Genomic DNA, 27,254 nt, shown 5'->3' with positions numbered 1-27,254 from the left:
GTTCTCGCAAATAGACACCTTTAGCATACCGTGTACCTTGTTACCATTAGCGGAATACCGGGAGCCCGCATACCGCTGTGAGCAGGCGCTGATTGGTCCCGGCGCTGCAGGAGCGTGCGTAGCTGTCGGGTACGTGATGCCATCTGGCGACGTCAAGAAGATTTGCGCATGCATTTGCTGCGCCTCAGTGATTCGTGGCTTCTCGTGTCCTAGTGCTGCTAGAACTATTGGTTCTAGCAACACTGTTTTGTCCTATGACGTCATGAAGCTTGTACTTGCGAGTTTGGCCTGTGGCGGCGATACCTGTATTTTGGTTCTTGCTCTTTTCCACGTTACAAGAGCTTTGTTGTCAGTATGAATGGCGTTTTTGTAATCAGGAGCTGGTATTCTGTCGATGCAAGTCAACTTCAATTTCTCCTCAGTGTCCCTTTAACTTCAGCTGAACATGAAAACACACGGTAATGGTGGCAGCAACTGCCGTACTTTGTCAAGGCTTGAAGGCAGCCTCGACTTCCTATGAAGACGAGGCAGAAGAAGGACAATTTTCGAAGCCCTTTTGTTCGTAAGCCTCCACTTAGCTTTCAGTACACTGCAACCTAGTCCATCGCATTACATTTTCAAAAAATTTTTTTTCTTGTTTTGCACCTGCAAAAGCGATCCTCGTGCCACAGTTGTGGTCACGCTACAGTCGGGCAAGTACGGAATGTATTCGCTGTTAATTGTATTGAACTGATGGTGCACCTATGCGCACAGTTCGTAAAACTAAGTGACAACTTGTAACGGTCTGGCCTTAGCCAGAAAACAAAGGAACTAAGACAGGTATGCTGCAGCAGTCAAGGCAATGATCTGAACACCCATTTGCCCCCCCATGAGAAGAAACAAAGAACTCACTTTGCAGGAGATCACTTTGAGAACCCTATGGATACAGAGGCTCTTCTTTTTGTGATGGTTCAGCTGGTCTCCACAGGATGTGCAAACAACACACAGCTTGGAAATCTCTTCAGCTGCAAGTGCATTACAAGAAATCGCAGGCTTGTTACCTCAATAAGTGCAAAAAAAATTTTTAGAAAAGTAGCTTTCATATAGTGCGACTTTTCTAAAGAGTGGTCAAGGAACAACTTTCCCCCCTTATCCCATAAGAGGGAGATTTCCAGGGTCACCTCTGCCATAACACAGAAGTCCACAAGTTACTAGCAGTTTTAAAGGGGCCCAGAAACACAATCTTAGTTTAATGTTTTGCCTGTTGATTGCATACAGTGAGTTATAATGGTGCTATTAGCGTCGGTAATACCGCGTATATTCCGTTTTTTTAATATTTTAATGTCCTCCCAAAAACAACTTCATGGCTTTCATCGTGTCGCCACACAGTGGCGGGTTTTTAGCAGCGGATATGACATCACCTGGCGCGAGCTTGATGATCGGACAAACAGTAAATATACTGAAAATTGTGTGAATAAATACACACATTTTGTCACCTGTCTGCGTTTTATATTAAATCAACAAAAACAACTTGTTTGTCTTAGATAAAAGCCCTGCAAAGCAAGTAAAATAAAAATACACCACCAGGGGCGCTCTGGCATGGAAACGACGCTGCTAGTCTCAGCAAGAACGAGTTACAGAGAGCAGGCAACCATGGAGTACAAACTTCCGCCACGTGCTCTGGCTGGCTGTTTTGATTGGTTGCGCCAGGTGCAGTCATTGGGAGAGCGAAATAGGAGTGGGAAGCCCCGCCAAAATCGAGTTGAGGGCAGCGTTTTGTTTGCTTGTATTTTGAAATTTCTTCACTGAATAACTCCGGTTCCTGTGCATCGATTCCTGTAATTCTTTTTAAGTCAGCATCTGTGTGACATAAACAACCCACCTGAAGTATAGCCGGTATCCCCTGAAGCAGTGTTTCGCAGCCCCTTTAAGCCTTGCATCCTCCCTTTAACCAATGCACGTAACAATTCAATACAGGCAAGGGGCAGGGCGCCGAATATTTGAACAGCAATACTTCACACTTTGCATCAGATTTTGCTGCTAAGGAACGGCAAGCAATTTCCTCAGGTCCAGCTGACTCCAGTCACACGACAAGAGCGCGTGCATACTCAAAAGTAGCAGGATATTGACCAATTACCAAAAAAAAGAAGACACCAAACCTATACAAACAACCAGGACCAACACTGCAGTTTATCTGGCTGATAACAGATATGTGGGAGCCTGAGGTTCGTTTACTGGGCAATGTGGATATTGTGAACCCTTGCAGCTCCCATACTTGTGCACATGTCATGGAGGGTCCCACACGACGCCGGATATCATCACTACGAGGTACACACATGCATGAAATCACATCACCATTAGTTTGAAGGAAGCAAAGAGCCACCGAAACCAAGGAATGCATAGTCGGACGTATTTTCTTTAAATTTGTGGTGATGATCAATGTAAAGTCAGCGGTACAACCATTTTTTGCTTGAAAGGTAAATGATTTGGAAGTAGAAGAAAAAAACCTAACCACATTATGCCAGTGAGATATGAACTAGCAACCTTTGTATGTAATGTACACAAGACCATCATGTCCCTACCCTCATCTGCTCCACATCGACATTAGGTCAGTTCTGCGCTGAGCATCACTGAATCTGCAAAAAGATCTTTCCCACACCGTGTACGCACTAAGCGTGTGCAAGTGATCTTACGCCACCACCACAACCACCACCTGTAACACTCAATGTTTATGTTCAAGACTGGCCCCAACATCATGCAAGTAGCGACTGCTACCAGTGAATGACAACTAGTCCCACTGCACCAAAGAGGCAATAAATGCACTTCTTTGGAAAGACAAAACATCGCAAAATCTAAATGCAGTCGATCTCCTCACAAACCAAGCACAGTGGTGGAAGTGACCACATGCCTCTTTGAACACTCATGAATCCCCCAGTGGTGACTTACTTCACTTGCGCACAGAAATGAAGCCAAGAAAACATACGTGTGTACTTCAGCAAAACTTCATGTAATCAAGCTTACTGGTTAGTCGAGGGCGCCGCACGGCACAGTTCTCAGAGCTCATCCAGAGAAGCAACTGATTGTCTGTTTTCGTTGCAGCTGCCGAGTGTTCACCTGAAACGCAGCACGGACAATTAACTAAAAAACAGCGAAAACAAAGACAAGAAACAATACGCATGCCCGCAAGTTTGGCCATGATCGCCGTTCCCGAGTCAGCGTCACTTTCACATTAATCCGATACCAGCCGATATCGTTCTCATATTTTCCACCGCGCGCAAAAGACGGACGCATGTACCGTATCAACTTTCGTGTTGGCAGCACAGCGGCCACTCATTGTAACAGTTCTGTGCAGCTGACATGTTTCGCGTTTCTTAGCGGGCTTGTCATCGTGGTTCTCGACACGGCAGGACAGGCAGATTTTAGCGTGCCATGTACGACAATGGCTGCAAAAATAACAGCAATCACAGGAATATGACAAAGAAACACATTAGTTCTTTGCAGGCGGGCTGACAACGCCCCTACAATTGCGTTGACGGAACCACTTCAAAGCGCGAAAACCTCTCCCCATAAAAAGGAAAGCATCATAGCAATAGCCCACAAAATGCAAGCAAATTGATTGGTCAGCTCAAACCAATATGCAACAAGCAAAATTGGTTTTTGAGGAAAGGCTGGAACTACTTCAAAGAGCGAAAACATCTCCCCATGAAAAGGAAAGCATCATGTCTATTTGCATGTAAATATTACCTGGCAGCTTGGGGTTCGTCGGTACGTCGCGTTGAGCCATGTTGACAATATTTTCTTCCTGTGCACTACCGTTGTAAGCACTAAGCAGCACTATATTAGACTCCAAAGCAGTGAGACGCCTTGCGAGGATCGAGCGGGTGCACACGGGGGGACATTACAAAGAATGCAATAGCTTTTGGCGCTTGAAGCGGCGCCAAAAGCTTAGTTCCGCTTTTCAACCTCGGCGCGTCAAGAAAACGACACAGGTGCCCTAAGTGGGCAGTGCTGAGTACGGACGCGCCACTCGCTAAGGCATTAGATTGGTAAGTACAGTGCAGAACGCTAACAAAAGTGGCAGAGAAAAAGGCGCAAATACGGGCGCACCAAGCCTTTCAACCACATCTACGATCCTTGCCGATGAAACGCCGGCAGAACGAAACTCCGAAACGGCACGGGCCAGAGACCGAGAACTTCACAGCAAAAGAGAAGCTGCACCTTGCATCTGGACTTCACGAGTCATAAAGAGGTTGTCCTACACGTTGTAATGATCTATACGAAAGGTGCAATAATGTCAAAAATTAATGTATGCCGCTACAGGCGCTGTCGCGAAGATGTTAAAAAATCCCGCGAATCCGTTCCCTTTCGCGTTTTACGTAAGCACCGGCGTAGCCACCTAGTTACCACCAGCCTCCAGAATCGGCTGCACAGAAAGCAACGGGTGCGTCAACACTAGTTTTTTGTTTCGCCGTTAGGAGCGCTCCCATATGTTGTTCGTTGCTATCACTCATGGAGGAATGCTATCACTGATCTCCACTAGGGGAGCTGGATGCCGCATCGGGCGCCCGAAAGTGAAGCCACCGGAAGTAAGCGGCCTTGTCCCGGAAGTCAGCCTTTGGCAGTGTATGAAATTGGACCTCAGCACGGTTTTTCAGTTCCAGTTTTCTTTTCCCACTTAGCATTTCGTCTTTTCGTCGTTCTCGTCCTTTTACATGACAATGCCTACCTGTTGCGCTGTCAACTGAGCGAGGAGACCAGCGAAGTCTTCGGGAAAGACGTTTCAAAAATAAGGGTGAATTGCATCGCAATGGGACGACACTAGCAGACGACAGGACGTCGTTACACGCAGCAAGTATTGAGCTTCGTCTACTCGGCTCGGTGTCGTCTCGTTTGCCTAGCTTCGCCAACAACGCTCTTTACTGTGATGCGCGTTCTCGCGCTCAAGGCCAAGTTATGCTATCAATGGGGGATAAATTTAAGAAAGAATAGGTTGAAACATTCACCAGGCAGCGTACTTTGCAGCGACCATTTTATGTTTAGACCGCACCTGAGCGAGGGCTAGGCTACTATCTGGCGGGGTGTCGACGGTGTTCGGTTGGTTCACATTATAGCGCCTCCAAAAGGTATGGTACTGCTTTTTCGACGGAGCGTGTCATGTACTGTTTCGTATTGGAGCAAGTTAAGCCTGAATGGGCTTTAATTCGTGGTGCTTGGTGCAGTTGACTTCTAACAGCGCTTCTCACGCGCACAGCAGCATTCGTCTTTCTTGTCAGTCGTTCCTCTCGCGCTGTGCCTTTTCTTTGCTGGACGAAAATTCGGTTTTATGATGACCTAGCCTCATCGTCATTCCACTACTTCTCCTTCACGCTCGGAAGACAAGAACCAACTCCTTTGCCGCGGCAGGGTGAGACCTGCATGCCTGTTTTCTTCTGTTTCTCTGAAATTACAGGGTTCTGCACACAATGCTCACATTTCTCGCGTTCAGCTTGCTTGTTGCTTTCATATAGCAGCAGACGTTACACGAGAACAGCGCAAAAAACTGAGAAGGAAAGGGCGAAAGACGCGACTTTTTGCATAGAAATATACGGCAGACACCCGACTTCCGGAACAAGCCGTCTAACTTCCGGTGGCTTCACTCGCGCTCGTCTCGGAAAGCGGGAATGCGGCATCCAGCCACCTAGTGGAGATCAGTGGTTGCTATTTGTAGGGTTGCTGCCGTCGCAGGTGTCTTCCACGTACGTCACCTCAAGACGCTCATGCACGGGATGGTATAAACTGCTACATAAAGTTAAGATACTGACTAAACTGCGGTCGCTTTTCGTAAAAGCAAACATAACACATCTCTGTCTTCGTTTCCAGGTCTTCCTCCATGGGCCAGGCAGACATACCGCTTCCGGCGCAGCATTCTGCTATCTCCCAACTATTTCTATTTTCTACCCTTTGTCGTACTTGACTGGCGCGCATTCTTACACAATATTTTATCCAATTGCGTAAACCGTACTTGAACGGATAACGTGGAAGGGTGGAAACGTGGACACTCATGGAAACGGGAGTGGCGCTCGTGTTCTAGAAAGTTTGTGGTTATAAATTTATGAAGCGTAAAAAAATGGATATACTCTTAGTGTTTTGTACGTGTTTGCAGTTTCTGCAGAACGTCCGGCAGTTTTGTTTCCGTAATCCACTCCAGCAAAAATACGAGGCGGGAAATCAAAATGGCACCGAAGGGCCCGCCTAGAGTTACTGCATATGCTACCAAAGGTTTGGTAGCATATACAGTAACTCTAGGCCCGCCTATCTACCCCAAGCAAGAAGAGGGCCGCACACATGCTTGGTGAGGTTCTCTGCGGATCTTTCGCCACCAATTAGTTCTGCCTGTAAAAGCGAGCTGTGGGGAGAAATCGCTGCCGCGCTGAACGAGCAGGGACTGCGTTAAATCGGCCCTGCTTTGGCGCAGCGCGTGGGCAAAATTGGTATTTAAATTTCGCGACGAAGCGGCTCGGCTGGCAGCGGAGAAGGGTTGAGCTATAGCTACTAACGCCGGTGACTGAGGGAGTGTAATGGATTATCTGTCCTCGCTTCGGCGAGCGCGCCTTCGGCCGCTTATCTGCGGACGCTGTTGTTGCTGCGACGCGCATCTTTCCTTTTCCTCTGATCTTTTTAACTCTCTTCTATCTGCACGTGGCAGCGGTGGTGGCCCTCCCTCTTCTCTCCTCCTCCCCTGCGCGCCGGGCGAACGACTTTTGTTTTCTTTGCGATTTCATGTGACTGCGGTGGCGACCTCTAGCCCGCTCCGAAGGAACTAACGCCCCTTTTCAATTGGTTGTGCCCGGATTCCTGTACTTGCCGAGTTCTTCTCTATGTCTCCGCATTAACCGTGCGTTCCGCTGCATAAATACATCGGTGACTTAGGAGTAACATTTGCATGCTTCACTGAATCGTCTAAAGGCAAAAATGAGCACGCATAGATGGATTGTTTTGGTAGAGCCGCACGCGCACCGTGTCCGGGTGCGCCGGGTTTTATGCGGCGTGCCAAGTTTGACATCGAGAGTGGGGCGTGCATTGAACGTGACCGTGAATCACGAGGCCGTAGAATGAATTTGCGTTGATCTGTTTTGGTGAAGAGTATGCAGACAGAACGACCGTCCCCGCCGGAACGCTGGACGTGCTACAACGGATGCACAGGCTTGACATTCTAAAAGGCACCTGCAAGTGAAGGCCGCATTCTTAATTCCCGTGGTTCCTCCGCTCTTCTAGCGGCTTTTAGTTTTGGTCTGCTGCAGTGAATCGCGCTCGAAGAGTGCTCGAAATACGGTATGAAGGTCCTGTGCCTCCCCTAATGTTCCTTCGCTTGCATGAACTAACGATATAGACTCCCGCATTAAAATTTTCTTTGGAATAGTTACTTAGTAAGGAGAAAACCTACCTCGCAAATATCCTTCCATCACGGTGGAGCAGCGCAAAGGACGGGACAATGACGTACACATGCAGGCGCTGACTATCAACTGAATTTTTATTACGAAATACAGAGAATATATAGCAATCATGAGGATAAAAAGGTTGCTCGGTCACCGGAATCCAGAAGACAGTCACGTCAGTAGATAAAGTATATTGGTAAAAGTGGTGGCGGTGAAAGACGATAAAGAGAAGCGGAGGGTGTATAGGGCCAAGGCGCGATAATAAAGATGATCGGTATAATGAAAGATGAGGTCGCCCAAAAGGGGCTAAAAGCTATAGACAATCAATAACAGAAATGATGGCATTAAAAACATAAAAATCGTTAAGAATAATTAAAAAAAAACATTTAAAAACATTGATAACTGGTAGGCGTGAAGGGTCGGCAATCAACAAACACATTAAGGCCTCACAGAAGATGAATTTTTAAAGAGGCCAAAAAAGGACTAGGCTAAAAGCACGAAACAACTAAAAGGAGGAGTAAAGGTCTGCGACGAATAAAAAACTAACCCTATGTCACAATTAAAAACCCGGAATAAACACTAAGAACAGGAAGGGATAAAATCAAACAACGCAAAGACTGAACGCATGCCCTGCTGTTCTCAGAAAATCCAATTCTTTCTGAGGTAAACTAATGGAAGATGTACTGACACAGTGGTCTTTCGCACGACGGATGTTGCAAGCCTCAATTATTTCTCTCGACGTACGATCTCGTCAGAACAGCAGGGCATGCGTTGTGAGTCTTTGCGTTGTTTGATTTTATCCCTTCCTAGCTGTTCTTAGTGTTTATTCCGGGTTTTTAATTGTGACATAGGGTTAGTTTTTATTCGTCGCGCGACCCACTTACGATGGGCACTATCACGCATACCCACAGCTACTGGTCATATTTCGAGAGTAAACGCAAGCCAGCGCGCGCTAGCTGGTGTTTCCACCAGCGGTTCCTCGGTGCCTTGACGATCCATATCGGCTCGATAATTCTCTTTTTGTCTTTTTCTTTAATATATATGAAGATATATATGATATACACGCACGCGCGCGACTGCAGAATGTAACGCGTGCGCTTCACCATGTCAGAGCGCAGTTTGATCTGCGCTTATAGTACGCATGTATGTGCCTCGCGTCACTTACACGTTTACGTGCATGCAATCACGATGCGCTGAACGCAAGCGCCCTTATGTCGAGCTTACTGCCGCCATACGCTCGATCGCGAACAAACCACTGCACAGCGTACCTTGAAAAAAAAAAAAAAAACAGGAAAACTCAGCAGCTATTGAAAGCACATCCCTTACGTCGCAAAGTCTGGTCGATGGCGTTGCGTTAAAATTCGCCCAGCCAATTCTGTGTAACCAAACCTTCATCCGACCCGCGTCGGTTTTCGATGATGGGATCGCGAAGAACCGCTTTCCACCGTCGTGGCGGTTCTTGCACCCGAAGGCGCAGCAGCCCGTCATGCCGCACAGATAGACGGCTTGAAGTTAGGTGACTGACACACGTTCCGAGCAAAACAAAAGCCGCTGTTCTTTACAGAAAGCAAAAGCGCAGTGTCCGCAACGCACGCCTGCCGAACCTACGGTGCGCGGTTGGAGCGGACAATATGGCGTCTACGGCCGCGGAAAGCGCGGGTTTAAAGGACTTTTGCGCGCGAAACCACCGACCAATGGGAAGAGGCGACGGGCGCAGGAGAGGGAGAGGCGGCGTTCTGCAAAGGTTGTCGCTCGCAGCGCCATCTCTCGGCGCTCCGAGAACTAAGTCCTCCATGTTGGTACGGTACAGAAAACGAAACCGCAGCCCTGCGTTGGGTTAAAACGGCTGCGCTTTGTTTGAAAAGTGGAATGACGATGCGCTCTTACGCTATGCTGTCCACTATGCAAAGAAACTACGATGCGTGCCAGAACTAGGTGCGTTCCAGCTTTTCGCTTTTCTATTTTTTCTTTACTCTGTCCCAACATTTTAGTAACAGCAAATGTCATGTGAGGTATCGTGTGTCAGCAAGGCATTCTGTGCACAGCTTGCGCTTTCTGCGCTGATTTTTCACAAAACTTTCTAGGTGATTTGCGTTTACATTAAGATACGGACCACATCCTTTGTTGCCTCTGATCAAAATTAGAAGACGATTTAGTGCATTTATTAACTCTCCAGTTGGGCGTGAATATATGTAGACGCATACTTGAGCGTAAGAGAGAAGGTAATTTTTTTGAGCGAGCCCACGCCTGTGTTCCTCAAGCGTGTATTCCAGTCGCGAAGAAGCACGTTCATTAATGTGCAGGTAAATCGCGGCCATGGGCACTCAGTGCACTCCACCTAAAAACCTCGATTGCTCATGCCGTGGCATACTAAGCGCACTCGAAGAACCGCACGCACATTACTGCTTTTGTTACGTGTTCAATTAAGTTTTTCCCGTGTTCTATTAGTTTTGGAAGGGCTAGCAATCTCTCTGGACCATGGGGTTGTTGCAAGATCCCACACATTGTTTTCTTATGTCGTATGTGATCGCGCCCGCATATGTTATGCGCGTTAACGTGTCTTTGTGAGGCAATACATCATACATATAAAAACTGCGAATGCTTTATTTTTTGAGGATTCATATACATTCGATATCTCCGGCGGCGAAAGTCTGAAAAAAAAAGTTACTTTATTGTGAAGGCGGGACGCATTTCCAAGCTAGAAAGTATGTGCAACATTGTACTGAAAACTCTTCAGGCCATCAGATTTTATCGTTGTGAAGCGGTGGTCCCAGGTTCGAACCCCGGACCAGGACGAAGTTTCTGAGAAAGCTGTATAGCTTTCCTTTGTAGCCGTATGGCTGCGCTTGGGTGGATGCCAATGAGTAATTACTCCCTTATTACAATATTTTGAATTATATGTGCCCACTTTACTCTTGTTAATATCGACTGACAACATCGCAATACTCGCTTCAACTGCATCTTAAGCAAGACGCGGTTTCAACGAATTGCGGCGAAAACCAGCCGGCGCCGGGCTCTGAAACGGTGACGTTGAAAACCGCGGATGTGCATTGTACATTGCACTAAAGGAATCACATTACGCAGCTGGTCGAGGGTCCTGTGTGAATATACTGCAATGCACGAAGCTCCTGGCGTCGGCGCGAACGAAAGTTCACACTGTCACTGAAGTTTGTCAAGACATCTGTGCACTCAGCGATAAATAACCGTTCGCTACCCCACCAGATGAAATCGCGTCCACCTGGGAATGAAATAGCCGTGATAATGCGTGATGCTTGAACTGATGCTTTAATGCGTGAATTAAAATTACAGTGGCGCAGAGTTCGACTTGCCAACACACTTCCCAGTGCCGATTCTGGCTATCAGCGCCAGACTTCAAGCGAAGCTCAGGACGCGGTAGGAGGAAGTTGGCGCTTACTGAAAGTACCTACATTTGGTAAAAGATCAGCAGTGAAAACAACGCAGCAGCTGAAGCTTGCCTGCTGAAATTTCACACGCAAGATTCATGATAGCTATACCGATATCAAGAATGTACGCACAGCAAAAGATGCACCAGCTCAACGAGCTCGCCCGAATCAAGATGGAAACCGGAAGTTGTGGGCGCGGTGTTGCCAGACCACCAAGCAATTTCGCATATCTGAGGGAGTGCTGTTCAAAAAATAAAAAAATTCAGGGGGCACTTTGGCTCTCTGAAAGCGTTTCCTGGCCACTGTTTGTTTTTATTTACTTTTTTTTCATCTTTTGTTTTTATTTTTTTTTGCTCCTTTTCTTAATTTTATTGTTTTTATTTTTATTTCCACATCTTGTTTATTGTTTTTATTTTTGTTTATTTCCTTATTTTATTTTCCTTTTCTTGACTTTACTCATTTTATTTATGAAGCCAATGCATTCACTAGGTGCGCCTTTATTCATGCTGGAACCTTTAACCTTTTAAGCAGTGACGCTGAAAGGCGGACGAATCTACCCACGCGTCTGTCGACACTCCTGCCAACACGTCTGTCGAGACACGCCTCTGCTAACGACAGTATGAAGCATTACAGGCTTTCGAGCTCTGCTATACCAGGATATGCGTAGCGTGAGGTGAGGGCGAGGTGTCCACATCTCAGTGGACACCTGAACCAGAGGGGAGGGGCATAACTGCCTTTTTTGGAACGGGGACACGCTAAGTACAGGTGTGCACAGGTGTGCGCTGCACGCCATGGCATTGATAATGTTGTGTTGTGCCAGAAACGCGGCGCTGAAGCCATAAGTGCTGAAGCCATAAGCCGTCGGCGTTCGTTCTGTTCATTGGCGTTGGCGTTGACAACGTTTTACACACCAATCATTTTAAGGAAAGGAAGTGCCCATAATGGCTCCCTGGGTCAGTGGACGCCTGAATCTTGCTTATAGGTGCATGGGTGATGAGAGGGAGATGTGGGCTGCAGACATTGACAAGGCCTGAAGCCACAGGCCATCCATGTTCATTGGTGTTGTGGACAGGGGTATCTGTTTCAGCCAGCCTCTGGGTCGGATCATCTTAGGTATCTTTTAACTCTCCTCTATCTGCACGTGGCAGTGGTGGTGGCATCAGCTCAAGAGAGTGGGCAGGCCCGCGCACTTTCCTTTTCGTCCTTCTCACACAACAGCGTTGTCAATGATTTATCATTTTAAGGAAAGGAAGAGCCCGTGCAGGGAGGCATGACAACAATGAACAACAAAGCCTCCTGCTTACTGTGGAATGACACGCATGTGCTAGGATTATGAACATAGATTATCAATGCGGATTTTTAGAAAGAACAGTTTTGTGCAAATTGTCATGGGTGCAGTCGGGCATGAAGCTGTGCAATGGCAGCATTTCAAGTTTAGAATGCCACCACTGAAGACGGTATGTCCGCAGTAGTGTCTGCCTTATGGGCTTTCTAAGAGCTGCAATGTAGTCCAGTCCACTTCCAAATGTCTCTGACAAGTTCCTCAACAGTGCAAAATATTTGTGGAAATTTTGAATGACAATGAAGGGGTGCACCCGCACTGACTCTGACAGTCAGGGGTGTTCTGCCAAGCTCGTCCATTTCTTGTTACCTTCATCTACAGGCTTGGGTGAATGGCAGACCGCACTTGTGCATACAAAATGAAACAAGTCTTTAGTTTGTTGTTGGTGTGCATGGGAATGGCAAGGAACACGTGCAAAACAGGTTTGTGAAAAGTGATAATCGCTAAGTTGGGTCTGGCTGGCCCATCTGCATCATGTTCATCAAATAACCATAGCTACTTTTATTTCAGAGTAGAAATCGGATGAAAACCGGATATCTGGATTGGAATAAACATTACCCATCACAAGTACTGCGTGGGTTTGCATCCGTTTTTTAACAAGGAACATCACCAGAATATCTATTTGCAACCAACAACATAAAACTGCAGACCAGTGAATCAAATTAAAATGCAAAACTGGAAATGCCTTATAGCCTACAGAGGTTACATACTATTATGTAGACATTCATTATGGAAAAGTAGCATATAACTAGATCCTTTATATGCTGGGCTGCATTTCCTCCAGTTGTAATTTGTTCACAGTGAACAGTTCTGTAAAGAAAAACTCTGCAAAGAAACTACTTAGAATGTTCTACAAACATTTTGCAACAGTCTACCAACTAGAATGTTGCCTTCATGCTAACACTTTGCAGCAAATAGCCTGCCCCCGCACAGCACAGAAAAAGAAATATTACAACAGCAGTTGTACAAACATATTAAACAATATACTGCATTTATTTCCTGAATGTGCATGCAATGCAAGGCTATTACAAAGGAATAATGCAAATTCCACAGCAATTATTATGTAAATGACTATCAGGATTCTATATATTAAGGGTACATCAGTCACAACCAACACATTACAAACTCCCTGTGTGACATTCCATTCCACTGTAAAAAGAAGGCAAAATATGCGCATTCAGAAATGCAAAAAAACCTGCTCAATTAAAAGACACTGCAGTATTGCGGGATGACTACCTAACACTGTTTGGCTTCAAAGTAATCATCTTTCAAAGGGACCTAATTCACAGAGTGCCCTGAGAAAAACTATTAAAAGGCACATCGAAGCTATGTGGAGGCTAAACATTCAGAAAGCTGGGGCTGACGGACCCTGATGAATATGTCATAAATAGCATAAGAACACCACAAACAGTTACTTGCAGACATCCTTGCACGAGCCAAGAACACAGCTACGTGCAAACTCGCACAATCTGGATCAGTGGTAGTAGTGTAAGGAGATAATGAAAACCAGAGCAACTTGTGCAAGTTTACACCAGTATACGTGCAGTGACCACATTCGAAAATGACAAATTCTGACAAAACATTCACTTTCAACAGACTGGTGCAATGCCCACCAATGTGGTTCAAATAACCGACGAGCGCTGGCTGACAGCGGCAAATTCTTGCTGGTCCGTTCCATCACTCGCTATGTTCCCTGCATGTTCTTCTAGTTTCTATTTTGGTTACAAAAATGCCTTCTCTAGGAACACTGAATAAGCTGCACTTGCCAATGCCATCAACAGAGAAGAAGTAATGCATTTGCAGCTCGCAGAAAACCATCTCATTATTGTTACAGAAACTGGGGAGAGCCTGCGCTTATCAGTCATACTTGCACCGTGCATTTCTCGCACTTTTAAAAAAAAAAAAGCGAATCATTGTCGTTTCTCTACGAAAAGTGTCTTGTTGAAAAAAGGAAGTTTTAAATTCATCCTTGAACTTGTTATGTGTCCACTCTTACGTGTCTATGTGCCATGAAAGGCAAGAAAAGCACAAAAGCTCAGCTTATGCAGATATTACAAGCTGTTATAATGGCTGAAATACACATTTGTTGGATTAGAAATATGAAACACTGAAGAAAAATATTTCAAAACCACTTGAAGTAAAAATCAATCTTAGGGTAAATTTCAGACTGGAAGGTAGATGTTCCCATCTTGATTTCTCAGTGCTCAATGCACCGGTCTAAGCTGACTGCAATGAACCTCTTTATTTCGAACTGCAATTCTGCAGACAGGGCGACCCACAACTGTGAACCACTCTACCATCCCCAACTATGATGTCATGATGCAGCATTACGATGGTCAGGTCTCGATACTGTACAAGCGTAATCCTAGCATATGCCTGCCATAGGATAGACTTTTACGCTAAGGATACAGCCAAGCTTGGAATGTCCTTTTTCCCTATTCATTAAAATGCTTGGGCAAGCTAGCTATCAACTACTGATGGTAAACTATACTTTCACAGTGAATACTACAAAACCACAAGCTGCTGGATCTCGTAAAAGCAGCAGGAAATGTGCCGAGGGCACGACTGAGGCTTTCACTACCCAAGCCAGCATGCATGTGAGCGACCCCAACTCTGAGATCGCAAGTTTTCTTCCCCCCCCCCCCCTTTCCTGGAAATCAACATGCCCAGACATGCACAGCCAAAGAATGGCATGCCTAAACATGACCCGAGAATCTGAAACCCTTTATCGGCAATACCAAATCTGGAATCAAATGCACCGGTCAACCATCCCCAGCACGTCATGCCAGCTCTTTCCCGGAACTCGCATGCGCTTTCTCTCTATCCGAAAACCCTCGTTATTCTCGAGTCTCGAGATCCACTAACATTAGCCCAAGTATTTGGGCAAAGAGAACAAGAGTAGGCTGCCCGTTACTTGAGGACAGCGTCAGCACGCATGTAAATGGTGCCCGGGTGTGGCCTGGTAGCCGCAAGAGACTGGTGGATGGGCGGCGGGAAGCAGCGCACATGCTCAACAGGCAGGCTGTCCGAGTCGCTCGTCTTCAAGTATTTGTTCAGCACTGCAAATATCTGAGAGTTGAGCACTTGAAAGCGCCTGATGCGGTCCACCATCCTTTTCAGAGGCTGCAATAAATAACAGGGTGCAGCATTAAGAAAAGCCTAGCAGAAATGAAGTGCCGTTGACAGTGCCAGATTTAAAATGACAGTAATAGGCAGCGGCAATGCACAACAGTAAAGCACTTGGAGCAACAGATGCATTCCTTCTTTTTTTGAGCTTACTTTTCTAGTTGGAAAGCTTTGAAAGCCTTAAAGGTGCACTGAAGAGGAATCTGAACTTGTGTTTTTGCCGCGGGAACTCGATCTACACGTTTCTAGCATTCTTAGAAACTGCGACTTATTGCCCTGTATGGCAGATTTCCCAAATTAAATCGAATTAACGGCCGGCTCCCGCCCTTTTTTTTTAATTCTGCCTCGTACGGTGGGCGGAGTCGACCAATGCGTGGAGTGCCTTTCACCCAGTCCCGTGGCGGCTTGCCGCTCTGCCATCGGCGGAGTAATACATAGTAGTCCGTAGTAGCAAATAGTCCGCGCGTATTTTTATTTCTGCGGGCTTATTTTGCGGCTATATTATCTGCGAATGAAACTATTTATTCATGGAAACCTAAAAAACAAAATAAAGCGAAAGCAAAGCCTCCACGGAGCTGGCTGAAAGGAACTTCACGCGTTGGTCGACTCCGCCCATCGTACGAGGCAGAATTAAAAAAAAAGGGCGGGAGCCGGACGTTAATTCGATTTAATTAGAGAAATCGGCCATACAGGGCAATAAGTCACTGTTTCTAAGAATGCTGGGAACGGGTAGATCGAGTTCCCGCGGCAAAAAGACAAGTTCAGAATCCTCTTCAGTGCACCTTTAAGATTTGCCAAATGTTGCCCCTCTATGCTTATGATGGCCTCTTGAATCAATATAAGAGATTGCTATTTCCAGGGCTTGCACAAACGGCCCTGAAGATGGCAAGGCAATAAAACAACAGTGACAAACGAATGTTGATGAACTGCCACTTTTTACTGCACGAATCTAGTTTTCGAAAGCACAGTCAAAACTCAAATCCAAGCAGGCGAGACTCACTATGCCCTTGACCAGCTCGTCCTTGCCATCGACTCGCTGCACGCGCAGTATGTGGTAGCAAAAGTCGAGCGCTTCAAACCGTCGCTGCTGCCCCAGCAGCACAATCATGGCACATCCAGCCCAGTGGAGTCCCTCGCCAAACAGCTGCCTGCACACGGAAAGGGCTGTTGCAAAAAAAAACAAGAAAAAAAAAACAAAAACAAACAAAAAACAGTGCCCTGCCTTGCCATTGCCGAGCCTCGGTTCACTCAGTCCAAATAATGAGCAAATGCTTCAGACCATTGATCTGCATAGCTAGAGTGTTAAGGAGCGTGGTGAAATAGGGGCACAACAAATACACAGTGAAGCTCCGCTGCTATTAAGGCAGAAGCCTTTAATGCCTCATCGTTGTAAGCAGAAGCTGTCGACAGAAATGTCACGCTTTTCAATTGGTCGAAACGGTCGTGACGTCACAGTGCGCGAATTTCAAATGGGGCCAATTGTACTTTGGCTACTAACCATGCAACCAATTAAAGGGATCGTATAGTGATGTTCCAAGTAAGTTTGAGTTTAGTTAATTGCTTACTTAACCAATTAGTCTAATTAACCTTTCTAGTCAGACCAGATAAATAAATAAAACCGCGTAAGAAATTGGCCGAGCTTGGGAATCGAACCCCGGTCTCCGGAGTGTGAGTCGAGCACGCTACCACTCCGCCACGCCAGCTCGATGGTTTGGAATGAACAAAGGTGCGTCTAGTGAATACGGTGTCTTCATTCACTCCCATCTTCCTCCCTTCCAGTTACGGCGAGGTTTAGGTGTCCACCGAGATATGAGAGACAGATACATTTCCTTTCCTGAGATACCAAATTGTGGTGACGTCACCGCGCACGAATTTTGACGGGTGTCCACCGAAATATGTGAGACAGTTACTGCGAACTTCCTTTCTTCAAATACAATTTTCATTTTCTTCATTACGGCCCCTCTTTCTTCTTTCACTCACACTTCCTCCCTTCCTGTACGGTACGGCTCAGGTGTCCACTGAGATGACAGAGAATTACAGCCCCATTTCCTTTCCTCAAGTTGCGTTCAAAGGGCAACGCATCGCGCCGAACGGGTGGTGGCGTTCCATGGACTCCGTGGCAGTGCTACAACACGCTGTCGCGTTCCACTCCTAGAGGCGAAGCTTAAGCGTCATTAATTGGCAGTTAATTAATGCACCAACAAAATGTGCAGTGAACAATCGCGTAGCAGAATGCAGCTCTCAGGCTTTCACCTTTCACCACTTTAGCCGCTAAAGTTCCTCGTAATTTGTTCTGAGATGCTGCGTTTTTGTGCGCCAGACTCGTCCAAACTCCCACAGAAACCCATGCAATACAAACTCGGCTGTTACGTCACAGCTGTGGCAGCTTTCCCGCGTACTAAGTCGTGGATGTCGCCTCACGATAGTCCCTTACCACGTGTCAGCACCTTGACAGCCTACACTTAGCCCATGTGGAGTGGCGATGGCACACTGGCCAAAGTCGAGCTCAGGACTCCACATTGGCGCATGCATATTCCATCCACGCCGATGCCAAGCACACACTTGCTGAATCAGCCTGCTGAGCCTTAGGTGGTGCAGGCTGGGCAATACTATTTTATTTCTTTCTGGAATGCCCATTCTAATTTATGTTGGTGCAGTTCCATTGCCGAGCTGCGGTACAAGGTGGATCGACCAAAGGCATGAAAACGAAACCATACTGCCGCCAACATCGTGTGGCCGGTGTTTGCTGCAGCATAGTGCAACAAGGTGCAGTTGCACGGGCTAGCTTTCTTCCACCCGATTCATGTTTCTTTCATCAGCATTTACCCTCTCGCCTGCAGCTTAAGGGGGGACACTGGTCTTGAAAAAAAAACTTTTATTAATGAAGTCACAGTTATGAAATCTTCAGGGAATATGTATTTTTGTGTGCTTATTCTAAATATGTGATTTAATTTCATGTAAAACAATTCCTTGAGCACTTATGCACTTTTTATGCTAGTATTTTGCGGAGAGTTTTGAAGAAAATTTGCTGCGGGAAACTCGCTGAAATGTATGCCATTGGGTTCTCTTGACACCAAGGAATACAATAAGGGTGAAATTGTCTTCCTGCCTATCATAGAACTTAAGTTATAGAGTTTTGAAGTTGTCGCTTCAGAAATTAGAAGGAAAGTGTGTATTCCTGTTTCTGAAGTGGCAGCTTCAGTACCCTATTAGTCGAGTTCTATGATAGCCAGGATTATAATTTCACCGTTATTGTATTCCTTGGTGTCAAGAGAACCCAATGGCATACATTTCAGCGAGTTTCCTGCAGCAAATTTTCTTCAAAACTCTCCGCAAAATAGTTTCATAAAAGGTGCATAAGTGCTCAAGGAATTGTTTTACATGAAATTAAATGACATACCTAGAATCAGCACACAAAAATACATGTGCCCTGAAAATTTCATAACTATGACTAAATTAATAAAATTTTCTTTTTAAGACCAGTGTCCCCCCTTAAAATGCCATTCCTAGGTTCCAACAGACGAGGATTGTGTAGGATTAAAGCAGCCGGTGCAAAAGCAAAGTGAGCACTGTGAAAGCAGCGCAGAAGCATGCACACGCGCCCAACACCATCCGCTTTGTGCCCGGCCTCTTCGGTACCGCCTTCATTTCCGCCAACAGCTACTCAGGCAGATGGAAAGCCGTAGCAGGGCGTTCAGGACTTACAGTGCATGCAAATGGTCGCAGGAGCCACAAAGCTTCGCAAACTTCAGAGAAGCATACTGCTCTTACTAGAAGTAAAACAAAAACTAAAAAAGAACAGTGGGCTATGATATGCATTTTTTTTTTTTCATGTGCTCTTCCCAATTATACTATGTTTTCTGGCTGGTATGCTTCTTTTTCGCAGTTCCGTGAAAAAAAAATGAAACAGTGGAGTTCTGCTGCCCTATCTGTACTAAAGCTGTGCTCCCTTGAAAGGTTCCTTCACCAAATATAAAATGAGCACTAAAAAAGGCATTCCTACAAGTAGCTGTTAGCATTGGCAGTATAAAATTCCACACTTGGGCTAAGTTGACCAATGCTAGCAAGAGGCAAAGTGCTGTTATAATGAGACACAGCACCACGCTTCATTGTTTGAATCCGGTGTGCGCAGATTCTGCTCCTGGAAAACGTTAGTTGTTGCTTCAACTGCACACCTCTAACAAACTGCCAACTGCAATGAGAACGCCTAGTATTTTACAAACTCAGATAATCTGTCACCCGTGCCCTAACTTGTTTCGTGCTGTGTTCTCCAGGCAGACTCATTGCCAGCTAGCCACAGGTAAAAACAAGGGAGGGGGGGGGCAAGCAAAAAAATTGGAGGCTTAGCAAGGTTAAGCCCAGTGTATGCGAAGCATGTCCTTAGCGTTTGGAGGCATCTTGACCGCATACATGCCCGGTGCAAAGACGCTGGCGCGGTTGCGGGCACAGAGACTGACGCGACGGCGGGCGCGTGCTGCCTCATCACTGGCGTGATGTCACATATCACGTGATGCAGCGATGGTAACGCCGCCGCCGCGTCGCGCGCGACGGCGCGAACCGAAGCATGGAGGCCTCCGCCGGGCGACGTCCGACGGCGCGATATGAGGCCCCATCTGCAGCCGGTGTGACGTCATCACGTGACGTCACATCATGTGATCTCACTTCAAGGTCAATGGTGGCCACCGCCGGGCGACGTCTGACGGCGCGATATGAGGCCCCATCTGCAGCCGGTGTGACGTCATGTCACGTGACCTACTTGAAGGTCATTTGAAGGTCAATGGTGGCCACCGCCGGGCGTCGCACGAAGGCCCGAAACCTACGTTAATATGCTTCGCATAAAAGAAAATGAATGCAAGAGCTTACTCGACAGTGAACTCGTTCTCGCCCACAGGGATGCAGTAGACAAACTGCAAGGCACTCCAGAGGCGGTGGAACTCCGTGCACTCCTCGACGTTCATGACCCCATTGGCCGGCGGGGGTCCCACCCAGAGGGGGTCCTCCAGGTAGGACTTGATGCGCGTCAGGATCACCTCAAACACCGACAGGCCACAGCAGAGGCGCTCCTTCGTCAGGAGGTCCCCTTCCTTGGCAATGCTGGCTTGCTGCGTGCAGAGAGGTCGCTTCCTCATTGGTAACGCAGTAGAAGCTTCACACAGGCAGCTCCAACAAACGAACAAACATCTTTAAAAGCAATACTGTTTCCAACACAAACCCACAAGTTTACTCCGCGACAACTTTCCCTGGCAATGCAGCGAAAGCTATGGAGCCGAAACACACCCTCTCTTCTTGTGCAGCGGAATATGGTCCCTGCTTGCAGTTATTAGTTTCACTTTAATTTAAATATTATATTGTCAATATGACAGAAGCCAAAAGCCACAGAAACCAAGGGGCACAGGGGATTTTTTAAAAAATTTATTTAATTTGTGGTGTTGATCAATTTAGAATATTACTGAATATGTTACCGCTTAAGGCTAATTGATTAGAAAAGCAGAAGAAAAAACAACCACATGCCGCCGGTGGGATCCGAACCCACAACCTCCGACCTCTTGGGTTCGGATCCCACCGGCGGCATGTGGTTGTTTTTTGTTCTGCTTTTCTAATCAATTAGCATTAAGCAGTAACATATTCAGTAATATTCTAAATTGATCAACACCACAAATTAAATAAATAAATTAAAAAAAATCCCCTGTGCCCCTTGGTTTCTGTGGCTGTTGGCTTCTGTCATATTTATAACGAGCCCCTCATGCCCCTTCCCTTGTTTGCTATATTGTCAATATGTTATTTTAGGCACATTTACAACACAACTGTCAACTTTCGAAGTTTAAAGCGAAGCAAAAAAAACAGTTTTCTTGATCACAAAAAATTTGTTAGGCGCATCTAATTACAAGAAGATTCAGTAGATGGCACCAGCTTCTCCAGCAACAGAATAAAGTTACTGTGGGGAGAGCAATGCGCCAGGCGGCCAGGCCAGGCTAGGCATACTGTCGTGTGGCCAAGCTATTTGGCGTAAGAAAAACTGTCACCAAGAACAGAAAGCAAGGGAACTGGATGGCGGCATAGCTGACATGTCCCTTGGGCCTTTAAGGGCATAATAAATGAGTGAACAGTCATCGAAACAGAAAAAGTGCTGCTCATAGCCGGCCTCCAACAGAAGGCTTTACCCTGATTAAAAATTGCTACAAATCAGAAGTGAAATTCAAGACCAATCATTTCTGCGGGTCCGTAGCTTATGGATACCATAAAGTTATGCAGAGCGAGCAGCGGGCGCAAAGCCAGTTACACCTTAGAATATTTTTCTTGCTAACCGTCAACCATGTACCCAAGACAGAATGTAACCAAGCAACAGAAACTAAATAACGACTACGGAACTAACTTCTACTTCACATCTTATTTTAAAGTACATCTAACATTACTTTTAACTAGGGGTATGCGAATATTCGAAACTTCAAATATGAATATGTTTGTTATTCGGTTCATATTTAATTTGGGGAAATTAATATCGTAGAATTTCAACATTTGGGCCAATTATCCGAAGGTCGAGTTTAACAGTGCCAGGAAAATACAAAGACTTCCTCTTCACTTTCTTCACCGTTGTTTTTTTTTGGGGGGGGGCGGACCGGTCGAATTCCGAAGCAGATACGTTCGGACCTCGTGTGAGGTTCTGCGTGTGGGCTTTCCCACATATCGCACGTGATAAGACCAACCACCAGCTTTAGGCCAACCTCCAGCTTCAAAGAATCGCAACGCCAAAGCATGTGGTTTCTTGCTTCAATCAGTCTGTAACGTTTTCATACCTAACTCCCACACCTGTGGCATCCATCCACACGCATTCAAAGCTTCTCTTGTGTGAGCTCCACCATCTCGCTCGGGTGATAAGAGGGAAAGCCCACTACTGGAATTTCACATGGCCCTCCCGAAGTTTAGGCCAAGTTGACGTGTCATTAGCGGGGTTATCGATCATGAAAAATATCCTTCCTTTTGCATGGTGCACTGTAGCCCATGCACATATGATGTGCGTGTAAAGGAAAGTATGGTGATGATAGGGGGGCCCCCTCGCTAAGCAAAAAAAGTTTGCTTCCGAGTTTCGCCGCCAGCCTACGGCAGCAGCGGCTATCAGCCATGCATTCGCCAGCCATGCAAACACAGCTGCGTGCAGCTTTTGGACCCCGACCAGTGCGCCGATGGTAATTTGATTTTCATTCTAGAGGTAGCCTCACTGTTCCAACTCCAATATACATTGCCCTTGCTTACGTCTGCGTCGTTCTTCCAACAAACTGAAACTGCGCGCTTGTCACGGACTGTTCGCGGTTTGTGCGAAGAAGCCTCCCCGGTCAGTGCATTTTCACATTTTTGGCAATTTTTATTTTGCCGGGAGGGAGGCCTGCAGTAACTCCACCATCAGATAATTCAGGCATTTTTTTCTAGTCTCTTGAAACACCAGTTTGGTGCTGCCCAGCATGCTGTTTTTAGCTGCCAGTCATATTAAATCAAGGATTTCATCTGCTCACTTATTTTGCATGGCAATACAGGTTGCATACTTTCATGCTGTCTAATCAAGCAGTACACATTTCTGTGCATGTCATATATTATTTTGTATGGTCCCGAGTTGGTCTAGTTTTACTTAATTTCAGTTGCAAAGACCCTATGCCGTTTTTCAAAAAGGATGAACAATATTTGCCCATTTATTTTTCCCTGAAAACTTTTTTCATACTGAGTAGATATTCAATTTGTATTAGATAATTTCAGTATTTGCACACCCATACTTTCAACCCAATTGCAGTCCTAACACAGGTGCCTCATAACTTTTACAGCCATGCAAACTTATTAGGACAGCAGTGAGAAAAAAAAAAAAAAAACACTTGCAATACCTTCCAACACAGCAAAGGCTAAAATAAGAAACATTTTAGAAAAAAACAATACAGGAAAGAAGGAAAGTCTCGGACCTTAGCCGTTCCAAGACGTTCAATGGTCTGTACCACCTGCAGTGGGCTATACTTGGCTTCAAGACGCTTCAGTTTGGTCTCAGGTTTTTCACCATCTGAAAAATCAAATTAAATATCATAAACTAAAAAAATTCCAAGTTGCTTTGTGTTGTACTGGAAAGGAGCAAGCAGTCAAAGCAATGTAAAGGTTGCTGCGAAAAATTTCAGCATGAAATCAAGGACTTGCTTCTATATTAGCATGTTTACATGTTTTATACCTTCATTACAAAGGCACTTCCAATGCTCACTGCAAAAATTAGCACCCAGCTGTATGCTAATCAAGTACTTTCAAATGGAACTATCAGTTAGTCATAGAATCTGTGAACTCATTAAACATGCAAATGTCAAGAAAAAAAGAACTGTAGGAATTAGTACCCATACACAAAATTACTACTGCAAAGCCACAACAAAGTAGCGGTCCCAAAACACTTAAACACAAAACTCACAAAACTTCATGACAAAATTTTACAAAAAAAAAAACAGGTGTAAGTCAGCCAACAGCCCGGTACTGCTCGACGCTGCTGCCCCCTCTCCAACCCCCTCCCCCCACGTTTTTCACTTCTGTAAATTAGAACTTGCTACTTTTGATGCCTGTGGTCCTACTTGGCGAGTATCAGGCCAACCTCTCAATCAGTATGGACCTGAACCATGTGGTAGCACTGTCTATTGATACCTATTCTTCAATGGGCACAAAGAGTGCCTACATCGGTAATAGCTACGTGTTTAAAACGCCACCTGCCTTTTGCAGTTTTTTTTTCCTTGCATATAGCATAAGCAATGCAAATACTTCTCAGCAACTATCTCAGCAAGCACAAGCATTTTATCAGCAACAGAAAAGAAAAACAGAAAAGCAGAGAAAGCATCACCAACCTTTGCAGTAAGGTCGTGGCAGAATGTTTTGGAATGGAGCAGCATGCTGGAGGTCACACACTTCTTCCTGCGACTGCACACAATCAAGCACAGGCAAATCACATGTCGAAAAACTATCTACTTGCTCTCTGACGTCATCTGGGTGGGCACAACAACAAACACATCCCAACAAGCATTGGACATTAGCTAGTTCAGTGGTGACTGAGCAGAACGAAGAAAATCTAGACAAGAATGTGTCTTTTAGCACATTTGTCAACAACAGCCGACAAATGTGGTGAAGGTGATGCTAGTCAAGACAATACAGCAAAACCTCAATAAGGCGTACTCGCTCAAGCAGCAGTTCCACATAAAAGCGACACGAAACTCCTGGCTCCTCTTTCGATAAACATCATGCATTGGTGCCCACTAACGCATAGTGATTTATCGTGGAGACCTCAGTCACAGTGTGCCGATCATTGCCTACAAGGCTGGAGAGGTGCTTCCTAAAGCATCCATGAACTATGCCACACACTGCAGGGAAGCTTCACCCGTGTAGGTCATGGTGATGCATCGACACCGATATGGTGCAGCATGAACATGCTGACCACTGCTGAGACGCCTGAGACAGCCGCCTTGTGACCCTGCAGAACACCTCTCCTGTCCCTGAAGACCAGAGCCCTTGCTTTACAGCTGCTGCCCCCACCACCACCCCATTCACAGGCACCGGTATCGCGTACCGTATTTATTCGAATCTAGGCCGATAGTTTTTTCAAAAAAACGAGATGTAGAACTCTTATGTCGGCTTAGATTCGAGGATTTCGTTTCGAGGTTTAGTATTTGTAAAATATGAATAAATGTAGCACGCAGGTGGCGCCCCCACAAAACGCCAACGAAAGACAGCACTGTAGCCGTTGCTATCCGTAGCCGATACTGATCAAAGCACACATGAGCACTGGCTGCCATTTTGGCCTTGTTCTGTTCTCGTGCGGTGGCGTGAGCACATTCGCAGCAGTGAAGTTTTCGTGCGTGGTTTTTATCACCAACACCATGGCACCAAACAGGCGGTGCCATTATAGTGCCGCCTTCAAGCGGAACGTTATACTCGCTGCAGAGCAGTCGTCAAATATTCAAGCCGGGCGGGACTTCGGCGGCTGATCCCGGGTTCCTGGCAATAAATGTCGTTTGCGTGCTGTACCTCTTGTTCGCAGTTGTTTTTTTGGCCAGCCTACAATCGAGGTAAGTTTTCTTTTTTTCTGTGGCCTTCAACTTTCGGGTCTCGGCTTAGAATCGTGGCCGGCCTAGATTCGAGTAAATACGGTATATGGTGCCATCGCCACAGCTATCGCTTACTGTCACGTGACTCGCTTCTCTGCAGTTCAGGCTAGCCACAACAGTTTCCTTTTCCTTTATGTGCCGCATTGCTGGCCGACTGGAGTCGCTGCGTGACTGTGATTCCACCCTGTTGCGTTGCACAGTCAAAATATGGGCTTCATCACGGACTGCACACTTCTGACAGGCAGTGGTTTCAAATTACATCATGCCGACCACCTGTGGCATTGGCACGATGCTCCGAGCATTAACCACCAAGGAAAAGCTCAGCACTGCATGGAATATCGATCATGGGAAGAAGAAATCTGTAGCGGCACATGAGAAGGACCTTCGACTAACGACAGAGTGTGGAATGTCGAACAATACAGAGCCTTGTTTCATGCTCTACACACTTTTGGTTAGCGAGGCTGCACTTAGTAACTGCGAGGCTCCCTCAGTGGCATGCTAAAGTGGATTTCTATAGCCTAAAGGGAGTAAAAGCTGCCATGTGTGCTCTCCATCGCGGAATACATCAGGTGTCAGCTTTTAGCAGGTAAGGGGAAATATTTCAAGCATTTTCGGTTAAGGCAAACTACTGCTTTGCACATAATTTTTCCGCAATCCAGCGAGGTACGCCTTAACACGGTTTTGCTATACAGCAAAATGTGCATGGACATCATAATACAAGGCAACGGGATATTTGATCACACAAGATGAATCCATCAAGGCACAAGCTGCAAGTGCACTAAATCCATTTTTTTCATCATGAAAAGGGATTCAAGATAGAACTGACTATACTCACCATATAGCAACTATTTATGCCAGGTATCACGCTCAAGAAAAGAGATCATAAGAGGCTTATCCATCAAGCACATTAGAGGGTCAATGCTGTTAGCATGCAACTGAACTGCAACCAGGTAGGTGTTGATAATAAATTTGAAAGCAGTGCGGAAACAAGAGGATGGACGAAAACTACTCACCAAGCTCTGTTCAATCAGGAGGCAAAACAGGATGGCATTGCCCACTTCCCGAAAACTCTGGAACATCTCCGTCTTGACATCGGGGTATTGTACAATGTCGTTCAACTGGGCATGGTAGTAACCAAGGATACCTGTAGACAAGAGCAAGAGCACCAGGGCACAATGGGTGCGCCTTATGAAAAAGCAAGCTTTAAAAAAAGAAATGCTGCATGGTGAAGCTCTGTGTCTACACTGCATGAACACACCAAAGAACCCAAAAGTCTTAAGGAATGAAGAAATGCTTAAAGGGAATTGCAGTGCCTAATGATAATGGGTGAAATTTTTTCGCCAACCTTCTCCTGCTGCAGACAAATTGTAAAAAACAAAACAAGCAAAAATTTGTTGGCTTGTAGTTTGCTCAAGTGAGGAACAATGTAGCACAGTTGGTCTTTCAGGCAGAAGGCTGATGCACAATAAGAGTAGTAATGGCACAGTACCACTGGCACGACAGGCTGAAAACTCACCAGGAGAGCCGTAGTCATAGCGTGGGAGCCTGCAGTGTTTCGGCATCACTTTCAAGAGAGTTTTCGTGTACTGCAACAGTGTACCTTGGATCTGCAGCACCGGGGAAAAAAAAACACGCGATATGTAGCCAGAGGACAGCAAAGCACAAGCTGCAAAGCAGATCTCGTGCAGAAGCGATTCCCAAGTAGCTTGCCATTTGCGAGAAGGTCCACAGAAAACAATACCTGCATAACAGCTCAGGTCACAGTTGGTTCAGAAATGACATTATTCGCCATTAAATCATGCTTAACTAGGGTCTTATGAAGTGAGAGTGAAATAAAGAGCCCCACAACTTGAAGCCCAGCACTTGCACCTGCCTCCCTCCT

At 46.0% G+C, this 27,254-nt stretch overlaps 2 protein-coding genes across 5 annotated transcripts in view; both read right to left on the bottom strand.

Moving 5' to 3' along the window:
• Window positions 1–4,324, bottom strand: part of LOC149370920 (uncharacterized) — a 71,876-nt gene extending 67,552 nt beyond the window's left edge. Inside the window, exons 1-3 of the mRNA XM_089563744.1 lie at window positions 3,724–4,324; window positions 3,001–3,093; window positions 892–1,004 (exon numbers count right to left, since the gene is read on the bottom strand). Coding sequence (XP_089419870.1) covers window positions 892–1,004; window positions 3,001–3,093; window positions 3,724–3,763 — 246 coding nt within the window. The 5' untranslated portion in view covers window positions 3,764–4,324. The remainder of the gene's footprint in view (window positions 1–891; window positions 1,005–3,000; window positions 3,094–3,723) is intronic.
• Cyfip (Cytoplasmic FMR1-interacting protein Sra-1) overlaps window positions 1–27,254 on the bottom strand; it is an 82,443-nt gene that overhangs the window by 25,212 nt on the left and 29,977 nt on the right. For 2 of the 4 annotated variants that reach the window (XM_089563764.1, XM_089563750.1), the window contains 7 exons: window positions 26,889–26,979; window positions 26,386–26,516; window positions 24,119–24,191; window positions 23,210–23,304; window positions 20,130–20,368; window positions 16,267–16,414; window positions 12,618–15,263 (listed from right to left, as the gene is read on the bottom strand). In XM_089563764.1, coding sequence (XP_089419890.1) covers window positions 15,051–15,263; window positions 16,267–16,414; window positions 20,130–20,368; window positions 23,210–23,304; window positions 24,119–24,191; window positions 26,386–26,516; window positions 26,889–26,979 — 990 coding nt within the window. In that variant the 3' untranslated portion in view covers window positions 12,618–15,050. Of the gene's footprint in view, window positions 1–12,617; window positions 15,264–16,266; window positions 16,415–20,129; window positions 20,369–23,209; window positions 23,305–24,118; window positions 24,192–26,385; window positions 26,517–26,888; window positions 26,980–27,254 lie in introns of those variants that run through there. The other 2 variants (XR_016286358.1, XM_089563756.1) reach the window with 2 other exon arrangements.

This window comes from Amblyomma mixtum, chromosome 1, assembly GCF_055824585.1.
Source record: "Amblyomma mixtum isolate Tamu chromosome 1, ASM5582458v1, whole genome shotgun sequence".
Taxonomy (NCBI): Eukaryota; Metazoa; Arthropoda; class Arachnida; order Ixodida; family Ixodidae; genus Amblyomma; species Amblyomma mixtum.
The sequence above is the reverse complement of the archived record's forward strand: the minus strand, read 5'-3'. Positions and strand labels throughout refer to the sequence as shown.